At 44.8% G+C, this 14,871-nt stretch overlaps 1 protein-coding gene across 1 annotated transcript in view; it reads right to left on the bottom strand.

Annotated features, from left to right (window-relative positions):
- The window catches only part of me1 (malic enzyme 1, NADP(+)-dependent, cytosolic), a 404,589-nt gene that overhangs the window by 261,664 nt on the left and 128,054 nt on the right, over positions 1-14,871 (bottom strand). Inside the window, exon 3 of the mRNA XM_073055771.1 lies at positions 13,488-13,637. Within this exon, the coding sequence (XP_072911872.1) occupies positions 13,488-13,637 (150 nt within the window). The remainder of the gene's footprint in view (positions 1-13,487; positions 13,638-14,871) is intronic.

Below are 14,871 nucleotides of genomic sequence, written 5' to 3'. Positions count from 1 at the left end.
GGCACTCAAGAATCTGCACCGAGCACAGGTGTAGCCACTTTAGTCAGGACAGAGTCCCATGTGTAACGTCACCCACTGAAGCACGGCGGAACCTGTGGTGTCCCGCAAGTCTGGATCCTGCAGCCGTTGGCAGCTCCAGTAAGGTTTCATCACTCATTGCCTTCTTATCAAGAGGCGATGCTGGCAGCACACTCACTCGAGCACCCGCATCACCTTGAAAGTGTCCATAATGAACAGCAGACGTCCCCGCCAGCCGGAACCCACAGTGTTCACGGATCTCCGATGCCCCGATGTACTGGCACCGCCAAAGCTGTAAGGCAGTCTCACTTCCTAGCGTTTTAACAAAGCAAGCGTGGTAGAAGCACAGACCAGGCATCGTCTGTTTTGCAGCATTAGTTAGTAGTCTGTTTCGTGTGATTATGTTGGAGGCCTCGCTGACCGGGCTTTCTGAGGCAGGGAAGAGGGGAGGAGTTATGCGTCTCTGCCTGGCCGAGTGTAGACGATCAGCTATTTTAGCAGGCTTCCTATAGTCCTTCACGGGTGCATTAAAGAGGGCTATGTGAAGTTGATCAGTCATCTGCTGCATGAAGAGTTCTTTAAGCTAAAACAAGGATGGTGATTTCCCAGGAGAGACGGCATGTGATCCATTAGCTCCAACGGCTTAGCGTTGCCCGGGCTGGGCAAGGAGAGCAACTGTTTGGCGTGCTCAGACTCCGATAGTCTGTAAAAGGTGAGTTTTCAGCGATCGGTATTTATTGTGTTCAGGTGGGTTGTCTAGTAGACGCACCACTCTCGCAGCCATGGAGTTTCCAAGTGACGGTACCACGTAGTAGAATTTGGCGTTGTTGGCGGTGATTTCTCGCGGCATGAATGGGGCTCATCTTGTAGAAACTGAGCAACAGCATTTTGCTCCCAAAACTCCAGCAGTTTCAAACCAACTGCGTTGGCCGACATGTTCAATAACTCTGGAATCATCCTAGAGCATCGGGGTCACCAATGTAGATTTTTGCAAATATAGTGACATGGGGCATTTTCTGTTTGGGAAAAGAAAACCATAACAACTCATTTACTGTACTCTGAACACAGAGCACGGAAGTGGTCCTCTATGTGATTATGTCACCAGTTAGACCAGCCTCTTAAGTGAAACCCCAACTCAATGTCGGTGCTTGTGAATTCTGTACACTTCCACCAATTGCATTACCCTATAAACGGGCTACAGATGCAAGCTTGTAAATCAGATTTGATGTGGTTAAATGCTTTATTGCGGAAGGAGATTAACGGCACACAGCTGTGGACAACTTTCTCTTGATTAGGCTTTTTATCACTGACAGACTAGCATGTGTTGCTTGTCCCCAGACACCGTCCGGATGGCTGTAAGCTATATATTTGAATTACCGTAGTCCCTCTCATCGAGTAGAGTCATAAGCACCATGTGGCATGAAAACATGGTCCATTGAGTAAACATGGATCATCAAATGCCCGTTGTCAATCATCAGATTTTATTGACAACGTGGAGAGAATAAAGTGTAAATGAGTACAAATTGCCACATTGTCAAGTAGAGTAGCGGTTAGCGTAGCACTGTAACGATGCTTATGACCTGGGTTCAATTCTGCCACTGTCTGCAACCAGCTTCTACATTCTCCCCTTTACTACATGAGCGTCCTCCGGTTTCCTCTCACATTCCGCAACCATACGGATTAGTAGGTTAATTGGTCACGTGGGTATAATTGGGCGGTACTGGGCCAGAAGGGCCCGATACGAGATACAGAAACAGTACAGCACAGGTCCACAATGTTGTGTCAATCTTTCAACCAGCTCGAAAATCAGCCTATTCCTTCCTTCCTACATAGTCCTCCAATTTTCTATCATCCACGGGCCTATCTAAGAGTCTCTTAAATGTCCCAAATGCAGCTGTGTCTACCACAACCCCGAGCAGGCCAGTCCATAGACTCACCACTCTTCTGTAAAAAGAACAATCTGTGATTCCTCCCTCATACTTACCTCTAATCTCCTTAAAATTATGATCCCTTGGGATAGCCATTTCTGCCCTGTGAACTAGACTCTGGCTGTTCACTCAATCTCTGTCTCTTATCATCTTGTATCCCTTTACCAAGTCACCTCCATTCTCCTTCACTCCGAAGAGAAATGCCCAAGCTCGCTCAGCCTATCCTCATAAGACACGCTCTCCAATCCAGGCAGCGTCCCAGTAAATCTCCTCCGTACCCTCTCTAAAGCTTCCACATCCGTCTCATAATGAGGTGACCAGAACTGAACACAATACTCCAAGTGTGGTCTAACCAGGGTTTTACAGACCTGCAACATTACCACCCGGCTCTTGAACTCAGTCTCCTGATTGATGAAGTATATGCTTATTTAACAACACTATCAACTTATGACCAAGCTGTATCACTAAAAACAAAAAAGAAAAAGCTAATTTCTGCAGATTCTAGTTCTCACGGACACACTGTGTGCAATTTATAATTGCCAATTAATCCACAAAACCTTTGGGATGGGCGAGGAGACTGGAGCACCCGAAGGAAACTCATGCAGCCACAGAGGGGACGTGCAAACTCCACATCATCAGCACCAAGAGTCAGGATTGAACCAGGCTGCTGGCGTTGCGAGACGTCAGCTCTAAGAGCGCAGCCGTCCCCAGTAGAAGTAATGCCAGTGGGCTGTTTGAAGGGGCTTTCAGAATTTACATCCGAGATCAAGGGGTGAAATAGTAGCATATTGGTTAGCATATCACTATCACAGCGCCAACCACCCAGCTTCAATTCCCGCCGCTGCCTGAAAGGCATTCGTACGTTCTCCCCGCGGCCGTGTGCTTCCTCCGGGTGCTCCGGTTTTCTCCAGCATTCCGAAGACGTACCAGTTAGTTGGGCACACAGGTGTAATTGGGCAGCAGGGCCTGTTACCATGCTGCATCTCTAATTCAAATGAAGGAATAGGGGGATATTGCCAGGTCAGGAAGCTGGGCATCTCGGAGAGAAACATGCAGCCAATGAATTTCCTTGATGGTGGTGGCACATTATATAAAAAGCTGTGGAAAGGCTAAAAGTTCTGGGACAAAGGCTTGCAGACCAATCAATAGCATGCCTTGTCTGTGGAATGTAGAAGTGTTTCTGCATCTTCACTCCACAAGGGTTATTCCCTCCTTTGCTCAACTATAACATGGTCCAATTAGAATGTCATATGGTGCATGCCAATAACAGTTGCCTATTTATCTCGTCATCAACAAACTTGCGATCCTCTCCTCATGTCCTTCCAACAAAGAATAATTCTGCTTCTTTGCCATACACCTTTTATCATTACTTTATTTAATCTCTTCCACCCAGTCGGACACCACCATTACTCCGAGATGCCAAAGCAGACTTCAGTCTGGTCATGCCTTTAAAAGCACTGCGTATCAAAAGTCAAACGTGGTTGTTGGACAAAGCAAAACCAAAGTTCAAAGTAAATCTATTATCGAAGTACGTATACGTCACCCTAGACTACACTTAGATTTATTTTCTTGCAGGCATTCACAGTAGATCAAAGCAATAGAAGAGAATCAATGAAAAACTGCACAAAGACTGGCAAACAACCAAAGACCACCGATGATATTGCTACAAATCATCTTGAGCAGTTCAGTGGAAATGTCAGTCTTTGGGACGCTAAATAGGTCAGGGTAAATTGCCAATAATTTATTGTCTTGCAGTTTAATTTTCTCCACTTTGTACAGATTATTTAGTGTGGCTGATATGGAACACGAGAATGGTTTATACATCTCTTTAAACTGTTGTTTAAAGGTAAGAATTATAACTTCCATTATTTGCCATGAAATGTATTATCTCCTGGTACATTGAAGACAAATGCAAAGCATCTGCAATGCATTTAACCATTTGTCAAAACAAACCATTAAAATGTCAGAGACAATGATCTACCCGTACGTCCCTCAAATTCAAGACAGTGCTTGTAAGAGCCAAAACTCGGCAAGAGGATAGGCAGCAAGTGGTGCCTGCCCCTACAGCTGGGACGTCCATCCAAAATTCATGGTGACAGGTTTTTTTTTTAAAAGAGAACACTTAGAAAAATCGCCCAGGGCAAAATAAAACAGATCTTAAAGTTCCTTTTTGTTCATGGGATTCATCAATGGCAAAACCTGTGATTATTGTCTAATCCCAATTTTCCTTCAAAAAGAGGAGGTGAGCCATGTTTGAGAATTGTTGTAGTCACTTGGGTGAAGACACTGTCACAGTGCTGGCACACTGACCAAATTAACCTGGCCAATGACAAAGGAATGGTTTTAGATTTCCAAATCGGTATAGCCTGCATCAAATTAGAATCGGGTTTAATATCACTGACATATATCGTCAAATTAGTTGTCTTGCGGCAGCAGTACATTGCAATAAGTAAAACAAAAAGAAAACTACAAGTTACAATAAGAAATATATTTTTTTAATGAATTAAATAAGTAGAGCAAAAAAGGAAGAAAAAACAGTGAGGCTTTCTGCATGGGTTCATCGTCCATTCAGAAATCAGATGATAGAGAGGGAGAAGCTGTTCCTGAAACATTGAGTGTGTGTCTTTTACACACACTCCTGGAGCTCCTCCTTGATGGTAGGAGAGAAATAAGAACAAAGGATGTCCTGGGTGACAGGGGCCCATGATGATGGAGAAAGAAGAGTTGCCAGCAAATGTGTTTGCATGTGGCACTTATTCTGGGAAGTCGCTATGTTTTCGGGAATTTATGTGAACAATTAAAAACAGGTTGGCTCAGATATTTGTGGGTATGAGGCATACAATCTGTCCAGGTTGGCGTTTCCTTAACTTGGATAATTGTTCTAGTTGATACTCATGCACGAGTGTAATTGTAAGTTGCAGAAGCAGCCACAGGTCAGCCACCAATCTGCCAGTGGAACCCTGATGCAGACCATCGACCTGAATCATCAGCAATTCCTTCTCACATCCCACCGATGTGGCTCGACCCGCTGAGTTCCTCCAGCAGACAAGATTCTAGCATCTGCAGCCTCTCGGTCGAGCAAACTCTGCTACTTATGTGGGACTTTTGGAAGGCACACGGAAAATGCCTGAATTTACAGAGAACACCAGAGCAGAGTTCTTTCTTCGGGAGCCCATGACCATAAGACGTAGGACAGAAACACAAACAGGACAAAATCTGCAGATGCTGGAAATCCACAGCAACACACACATTAGTGGAGGAACTCAGCAGGCTAGGCAGCATCTGTGGAAAAGAGTGAACAGTTGACATTTCGGGCCGAGACCCTTCAGCAGGACCGGAAAAGACGATGAAAAGTCAGGACAAAAAAGTGGGGGGAGGGGAGGAAGTAGTACCAGGTGGTAGGTGATAGGGTGGGGGGGGGGGGGGGGGGGAGGAGTGAAGTAAGGAGCTGGAAAGTTGATTGGAGAAAGAGATAAAGGACTGGAGAAGGGGGAATTTGATAGGAGAGGACAGAAGACTATGGAAGAAAGGGAAGGGGGAGGAGCACCAGAGGGTGGTAATGGGCAGGTGAGGAGATAAGGTGAGAGAGAGAAATAGGAATGGGGAATGGGGAATGGTGAAGGGGGGGACAATGACTGGAAGTTCGAGAAATCGATGTTCATGCCATCAGGTTGGAGGCTGCCCAGATGGAATACAAGGCGTTGCTCCTCCAACCTGAGTGTGGCCTCATCATGGCGGCAGAGGAGGATATGGACTGACCTACGCTCCCTCTGCCAGAAAAAGCGGGATCTCCCGGTGGCCACAGTTAAATTCTACTCCCATTCCCATTCTGACGTGTCAGTCCGTGGCGTCCCCTACAGCCGGGATGAGGCCAAATATAACAATTACCATATCTGCTTAAAAAAAGTTTCAAATTAACTTCAGTTGTACAAAGCAGGGCACAAGGCATAAAAGCACTGGTGGGAAATGATGGTCCAGATAACTATTATACCTGTAATCTCTAATTTTCCAAACAATGCAAAACCTTTTGTTCATCTGGAAAGTTCCCACCCAGCCTGCCCATGGACTGCTTGTCCCATTCTCAGTTTTTTTCCCCCTTCAGTCCTGACGAAGGGTCTCGGCCCGAAACGTCGACTGTACTTTTTTCTCCCCATAGATGCTGCCTGGCCTGCTGAGTTCCTCCAGCATTTTGTGTGCGTCGCTCGGATTTCCAGCATCCGCAGATTTTCTCGTGTTTGTGACTTTCCCCAAGCAGCAGGGCTGATCAGCAACTCCACCCACTAACCCACCCCACCACACCCCCAATCGCCTCTAATTTATCATTTCCTGTCAGTCACCCTATGTACAGACACTCCTGTACTTAGCTACACTTTATGGAACAGTGTAGAATATTTTTCTGAAAGCATGACTGTCCAGCACTACCCTTTACTGGTAGTTTCTGCAGATCTCCAGGGGTCAGAAATTAACGATTTTTTGCTATGAAAAATAGATGGATATTAAATAGATTTTGTTAGTTGGAAGAAAGACTAAATGAAACTGAAAGGTGAAATGTTTAAGGGGAACGTGAGGGAGAACTTCATTCAGAGGGAGGTGCAAGTGCGGAAGTGGTAGATGTGGGTTTAAGGGAAATTTGGATAGGTACACGGATGGAAAGGGTGTGAAGACTGTGGTCCAGTTGCAAGTCGTTGGAATTAGGCAGTTTCATAGTTTGGCATGGACTAGATGGGCCAAAGGGCCTGTTTCTGTGCAGTAGTGCTCTATATCTCTATGACTTTATGAAGTAATCAAACGTGAATGTGCACTTATGTCCCCAAATCTTTAAAAGTATACACAATTTAAATTGCAGTTAGACAAGAAAACCACATGTTTATGGCACTTTGATGTTTCAACAAAATTACGTACATGTTAATGCAACAGTACGTGCTTCAAACCTCAAGTGGAACATTTTCTGTGCAATCAGAGGAATAAAGATTAAACGTTCCGAGTCCTTTTTTTTTAAACTGCAAAGAGTACGCCTGAAAGCATTGCAATGCGGTTGGAATGTGCTCCTGAAGATTCATACAGACTCAGTGGCCACTTTGTTAGGTACACCTGTACATTTGGTCGTTAATACAAATATCTAATCAGTCGAACACACGACAGCGACACAATGCACTGAAACAATCAGACACGGTCGAGAGGTTCACTTGCTGTCCAGGCCAAACATCAGAAAGGGGAAGAAATGTGATCTAAGCGACTTTGACTGTGGAACGATTGTTGGTGCCAGACGGGGTTGCTTGAGTATCTCAGAGGCTGCCGATCCCCTAGGATTTTCAGGCACAACTGTCTCTACAGTTTACAGAGAATGGTGTAGAAAACAAAAAAAAGCAACCAGTAAGCAGCAGTTCTTTGGGGAAAATGGCTTGTTAATGAGAGAGGTCAAAGGAGAATGGCCAGACTGGTTCAAGGTGGCAGGAAGGTGGTGGTAAGTCAAGTAACCATGTGTTACGACACCGGTGTGCAGAAGAGCATCTCTTAATGCACAACACATTGAACCTTGAAGTGGATGGGCTGCAGCAATAGAAAGCGTAAACAAATACTCAATGGCTACTTAGATAGAAAGACGGATGAGATTTATTTGTCAGATGTACATTGAAACATCAAAACTTATGGTGAACGCACAATTTGTGTAATGAATGAGGACTGTGCCAGGCAGCCCAAACCTGTCACTGTGCAATTGATGCCAACGTGGCATGCCCACAACTTACTTACTATAACCGTGCATCTTTGGAACATGGGAGGAAAATGGAGCACCACGCGGTCACGGGGAGAACATACAAATTCCTTACAAACATCAGCAGAAATCAGAATCCAATCAGTGATCACTGGCGCTGTGAAACGATGCTCTGACTGCTGCACCACCTTGCCATTGCCTTGCACAATGTAACACAAGGCTGCAGGTTACCCTTACACAGTCCAGGACTAGAAGGCACAGCCTCAGTATAGAGGGATGTCCCTTTACAAGAGAGGGGAGGAGAAATTTGTTTCACCGAAATCATTGAAATTCATTGCCATGGACTATTGCGGAATCCAAATCACTGGGTATATTTAAAGCGGAGGTTGATAGGTTCTTAATTAGTCAGTGCATCAAAGGTTATGGGGAGGAGGCATTAGAATGGGATTGGGAGGGATAATAAATCAGCCATGATGGAATGACAGAGCAGACTTGATGGGCTGAATGGCCCAATTCTGCTCCTACGTCTTATGTTTCCTATGGTCCAATTTCTACAGTGCAATTATAAATTTGCTGATTTGTTTTAACTGCAATAGAATTCTCTAAAAAGATCTCCCATTTATTGTTCTGCAATTTCCAGTAAGATAAACTGGTAAAGGCAATATTACAACCAACACACAATAAAATGCTGAGGGAGCTCATTCTGGTTTTTCCACACTTTCTTTCCAGTCCTGATGAAGAGCGTCAGGTGAAAACGTTGACAGTTTATTCTCCTCCTGCCTATCCTGCTGAGCTCCTCCAGCATTTTAAACCATTAGACCTTATGACCATAAGACATGGCAGCAGAATTGTATCTGCTCTGCCATTCAGAAATGGCTGATTTATTTTTCCTCTCAACCTCATTCTGTAAGCCTTGCTCAAGATTTCCAGCCTCTACCTTCCCGTCACCTGGTCTTACCTATCATCTGCCAGATTGTAGTCCTTCCAACCCCCCTCACCACCTTCTTATTCCGGCTCCTTTCCAGTCCCGATGAAAGGTCAAGGCCTGAAACATCTACTGTTTATTCCCCTCCATAGATGCTGCCTGAACTGCTGAGTTTCTCCAGAATTTTGTGTGCGTTGTTCTGGATTTCCAGCATCTGCAGAACCTCTTGCACCTCCAGTGCTATAATCTGCAGATGTTATGTTGCTGCTAACAGTTTCTGCAAACAAGGTTTGATTCTGACCTCCGAGGCTGTCTATGTGGTGTTGGCAACCACCAACCAGGACATGCCTTCTTCTCATTACTCATCAGAGAAGAGGTACAGGAGCCTAAAGATAGACACTGAATGATTCAGGAACAGCTTCTTCCCCTCCACCATCAGATTTTTGAACGGACAATGAACCCATGAACACTACATCACTATTTTTGCTCTCTTTTTTGCATTACAGTCGGCCCTCCTTATCCACGGGGGAATTGGTTCTGGGTCCCCCCCATGGATACCAAAATTTGTGGATGCTCAGGTCCCTTACTTAACATGTATCAGGGTGGTGGTCTTTAGGACCCAGCGGAACCCCGGACTTTATTTAACGTGTCTCAGTGCAGTGGACATTAGGACCTGGCAGTGCAGCTCTGAATCCGCAGTGTTTCTGTTCACAAAAATAATCACGATCGTGATTGAAAATTAAGGTGGAAGTAATAAAGTGATTGGAAAGAGGTGAAACGCCATCAGTCATTGGAAAAGCATTAGGCTACAATCGGTCAATGATGGGAACAATTTTAATGGAGCATGTGAAAGGCCCTGTCCCGATGAAAGCTACAATTATTACGAAGCAACAAAGTGGTTAAATTATTGAAATACGTATGTTTCTTAAGTGTTTTATATGCATAACAAGGTAAAATATGTACTATATACTAAGAAAAACGCTTGACTAACTGACGCTAAATAATACCGGATTTACCTGTTCCGACTTCAAATCCGACTTAAAGACGGACTCAGGAATGGAACTCATTCATAACCCGGGGACTGCCTGTACTTTTAAATCATCTCTAGATTACTTATAATACCTAGTACAATGTAAATGCTATGTAAATAGTTGTTATACTGTATTGTTTAGGGAATAATGACAAGAAAAAATAGTCTGTACATGCTCAAACAACGAGTGCTGGAGAGAGAACTTCCGGGTTTTCCCGATCCGCAGTTGGTTGAATCCGACTGGAGGGCCGACTGCACTTATTTAATATTTTTATAATTTTCAAACATATGTCAGTGATAATAAACCTCAGCAAATAAGTACATTGAATGAGCCTCAGGGTAGTATATAGAGACATGCATGTGCTTTGATAATAAATTTACTTTGAACTTTAAATGGAGAGGGGAAGCACTGATTCACCAGTCATTTAAATAAATGAGTTGTACAATCTTCCTTGGTCTCCTGGTGCAGGTATTGGTGGGGTTTCAAACTCTTACTCAGATTAGTTCATAGCTTCACACTGCAAGTCAGGCAGCATCTATGGAGGAGAATGGAAAAGGACAGAAGAATCTGAGCGTGGTCTCATTGTGGCAGTAGAGGAGGCCATGGACAGAAGTCAAATTGAAATGGGTGGTCACTAGGAGATCCTGACTTTTGCTCCCTCCCTCCTCTTTTTTGTCATTCCCATTCTGGTTCCCCTCTCACCCCTTCTCTTCTCTCCTGCCCTGGCTCCCCTCCTCCTTCCATTTCTCCCATGGTCCATTCTACTTGCCCGTCAGATACCTTCTCCTTCAGCCCTTTACCACCTCCCAGCTTCTCGCTTCATTCCTTCTCCCCCACCCCACTCACCTCTCCTGGCCTCGTCTATCACCTCCCAGCTTGTACCGCTTCCCTTACCCCCACCTCCGTATCCTGCCCACTGCGATCTTTGAACCCGATTCTGATTACGTTCGCAACTACTTCAGGACATCTATTTGGCAGCGATCAAAAATGGCAGCTCCTTATAATGGTGATCAACGGCCGATTTAGGTCACAATTAAGGAGGAACAACATCTGCAATAAATCCCTGTGCAATTTACAATTTTAGAGCAAATTCTTCGCATGGAGTCCAATTTGGCCATCGGTTGGTAGGAAAATGAAGGACTGCCCGATGAAATAACTCCCACTGAAACTGCTACTGTACAGAACACAGGGGCATTGTCTGAAAATAAACATTACAAATTACTCTTAAATGCAGAAAACAAGAAAAGGTCATTTTTTCAAAGCATATTTGCTCATTATGTGTAGAGCCACAGGAGATTAGGCAGGTCTGAAATGAATACTTCTCATCTGTATTTACCAGGAAACTGATATTGCAAGCTAGGGGGACTCATGGAAGAGAACAGTGACTTTTTTAAAACATATCCACAGCAATAAACAAAGGGAAGCTGGCAGTTCGTAAAAGCAGATAAAAGGTGAAGCTTTTCACCATAAAAAGGCGGAGTTGTATACTCTGTGCTTATGTGAGAATGTTGTTCTTGGACTACAGTTCAGCGTTCAACACCGTAATTCCCTCCAGGCTCGACAAGAAGCTCAGAGACCTCGGCCTTCACCCTGCCTTGTACAGGTGGATCCTGGACTTCCTGTCAGGTCGCTGGCAGGTGGTAAGAGTGGGCTCCCTCACCACTGCCCCTTCTGACTTTCAACACAGGTGCCCCTCTGGGCTGTGTCCTAAGCCCTCTCCATTACTCTCTGTATACCCATGACTGTGTCGCCACCAGCAGCTCCAATCTAATTAAATTTGCTGACAACACTACACTGATTGGCCTAATCTCAAATAATAATGAGGCAGCCTACAGAGAGGTTCCGGACACAGTGGTGTCAAGAAAACAACCTCTCCCTCAATGTCGCAAAAATGAAGGAGCTGGTTGGGGACTATAGGAGGAATAGAGACAGGCTAACTCCTATTGATATCAATGGATCTGGGGTTGAGAGAGTGAACAGCTTTAAGTTCCTCAGCATAAACATTACTGAGGATCTCAGGTGGTCTGTACAAGGTGGCTGTGTGATGAAAAAGGCACAACAGTGTCTCCTTCACCTCAGATGGTTGAAGAAGTTTAGTATGGGCCCCAAATTCTAAAGACTTTCTACAGGAGCACATTTGAGAGCATCCTGACTGGTGGCATCACTGCCTGGTATGGGAACTGTACTTCCCTCAATCGCAGGACTCTGCAGAGAGTGGAGCAGACAGCCCAGCGCATCTGTAGATGTGAACTTCCCACTATTCAGGACATTTACAGAGACAGGTGTGTTAAAAGGGCCTGAAGGATCATTGAGGACCCGAGTCACCCCAGCGACAAACTGTTCCAGCTGCTACCATCCGGGAAGCGGTACCGCAGCATAAAAGCCAGGACCAACAGGCTCCGGGACAGCTTCTCCCACCAGGCCATCAGACTGCTTAATTCATGCCGACACAACTGTATTTCTAAGTTATACTGACTATCTTGCTGTACATACTATTTATTATAAATGACTATAAATTGCACATTGCACATTTAGATGGAGGCATAACAAAGATTTTTACTCCTCATGTATAAGAAGGGTGTACATAATAAAGTCAATTCAATTCAATCAGTCTCAAAGGCACAACCTTCGCCACCACTGAAGACGTCTTCAGGAAGCCAGGCCTCAACAAGGCAGCTTCCTTCATTAAGGACCCTCATAACCCAGGACATGACCTCTTCTCATTACTATCATCAGGTAGGAGGTACAGGACCCTGAAGACACGCACTCAACATTTCAGACGCAGCTTCTCAATATTTCTAAATTGTCCATGAATCCATGAACACCACCTCACTTTTTTGTGTTTTTTTTCCCACCTCTTACTCATTCGTATATTTTTCTTACCGTACCCTACCATAATTCTTTTACGTATTGCAGTATACAATTGCTGCAAAGCAACAAGTTTCACAAGACACAGTACTGTGCAGAAGTTTTAGGCACATAAATATAGCTTAGGTTCCTTAGACTTCTGTACAGTACTGTAGTGATTTTAAGTATTGCACTGTATTGCTGCTGCAAAACAACAAATTTCATGACATAAACCAGTGATACTAAACCTGATTCTGGCTCCGACTTGATTCATTTTAATGTGAAACCCCCATCTGAATATTTCACAGTTCAATGAGAAGTAGTCACACTTCATTCCAAAATGCATCTGCATATTAGAGCACATAAAACATTGGAAGAATTCAGCAAGTCAGGCAGTATCCAGGGTGGGGAATAAACAGTCGATGTTTCAGGCCGAGGCTGTTCATCAGGACTGGAAAGGAAGGGGGAAGAGGCCAGAACAAGAAGGTTCCTCTCCGTAGACGCTGCCTGACTTGCCGAGCTCCTCTAGGGTTTTGTGTGTGCTGCTCCAGATTTCCAGCATCTGCAGAATCTGCAGGTTCAGAATGGGGGCACCATGGTAACGTTGGGGTAAGCATGATGCCATTATAGTTTGGGACACAGGAGGTCAGAGTTCAATCCGGCATTCCCTGCAAGAAAGCTTGTCTGCCGTTCCTGTGTGCCCGTGGGTTTCCTCCGGGTACTCCAGTTTCCTCCCACAGTCCAAAGACCTTCTGGTTAGTGGATTAATTGATCATTGTAAATTGTCCTGTGATTAGTCTAAGGATAAATCAGCGGGTTACTAGGCAGCACAACTTGGCTGGCTGGAAGGGCCTGTTCTGCACTGTATCTCTAATTAAACAACCTCTTGTGCCCACTGGAGCAAGTTTAAATCGTTACTAATCTATGCAACCAGAACATATACGATGTGAACGACAGCAAACCATAGACTTCAGGTAGTATGGATTCATTACAACACAGATCTGTTTTGAAAGTCAGTCACTTACCTTGGTCTGCGAAATACCAGTCCGTATTGTTGGCAAGCCAGGCCTACAGTGGGTGTGTAAACTATCGGCATGAATCTCTCAATATCTGACGTCAGTACCTTGTAGAAAAGCTTCTCATTTCGGTCTTGGAGGGCCATGAGGAAAATGTACCTGAAGCAATAAATTATAAACATTAATCAAAATCATAAACAAGCAATCTTTATTATTTATTTATTTATTGGCATTCAATGCGGAATAAGCCCTTCCAGCCCATCAAGCTGCACTACATCAGCAACCCCCCAATTAACCTACTAATTGGTACATCTTTGGACTGTGGGAGGAAACCAGAGCGCCCGGAGGAAACCCACGCGGTCATGGGGAGGATGTACAACTCATTACAGTGAACGGCGGGATTGTACTCTGAACTCCCTCGCCCCAAAATGTAACAGAGTCGCGCTAACCATATGCTATCACGGTGCCTATTAGGAATCTAATGGAATATACCTCATTCTAATGAGCTGTATTGTACCACAGATTACTAAACACTGCCTCTAATTTAAAATGCATTCAAGTTGCATCTGACGAGTATCGATGTATTAATTGGCAACAGGAACAAGTTGCGGATTTTGCATGAATCAATGCGCCAGGCTGTCTAGCTGGTATTATAGAAGGTCACAAAGCAACAACCTTGCACTCAGTGTCAGTAGGACCAAGGAACTGACTGTGGATTTCAGGAAGGGGAAGTCGAGGGAACACACACCAGGCCCGCCAGACGATGCTGAGGATGCTCTACGAGGCTGTGGTGGCCCGTGCTATCATGTTTGCTGTTGTGTGCTGGGGCAGCAGGCTGAGGGTAGCAGACACCCACAGAATCAACAAACTCATTCGTAAGGCCAGTGATGTTGTGGGGGTGGAACTGGGCTCTCTGACGGTGGTGTCTGAAAAGAGGATGCTGTCCAAGTTGCATGCCATCTTGGACAATGTCTCCCATCCACTCCATAATGTACTGGTTAGGCACAGGAGTACATTCAGCCAGAGACTCATTTCACCGAGATGTAACACTGAGCGTCATAGGAAGTCATTCCTGCCTGTGGCCATCAAACTTTACAACTCCTCCCTCGGAGTGTCAGACACCCTGAGCCAATAGGCTGGTCCTGGACTTATTTCCACTTGGAATAATTTACTTATTATTATTTAATGATTTATGGTTTTATATTGCTATATTTCTACACTGTTCTTGGTTGGCGCGGCTGTAACGAAACCCTATTTCCCCGGGATCAATAAAGTATGTCTGTCTGTCTGTCTGATCGAGGGATCAGAAGTGGAAAGGATGAGCAGCTTGAAGATCCTGAGTGTCAGCATCCCTGACGATCTCTCCCGAGCCCAACGTGCCGACGCAATTACC

Source organism: Hemitrygon akajei, chromosome 9 (assembly GCF_048418815.1).
Source record: "Hemitrygon akajei chromosome 9, sHemAka1.3, whole genome shotgun sequence".
NCBI classification, from domain to species: domain Eukaryota; kingdom Metazoa; phylum Chordata; class Chondrichthyes; order Myliobatiformes; family Dasyatidae; genus Hemitrygon; species Hemitrygon akajei.
Note: the sequence above shows the minus strand (reverse complement) of the source record. Positions and strands in the feature narration are given on the sequence as shown.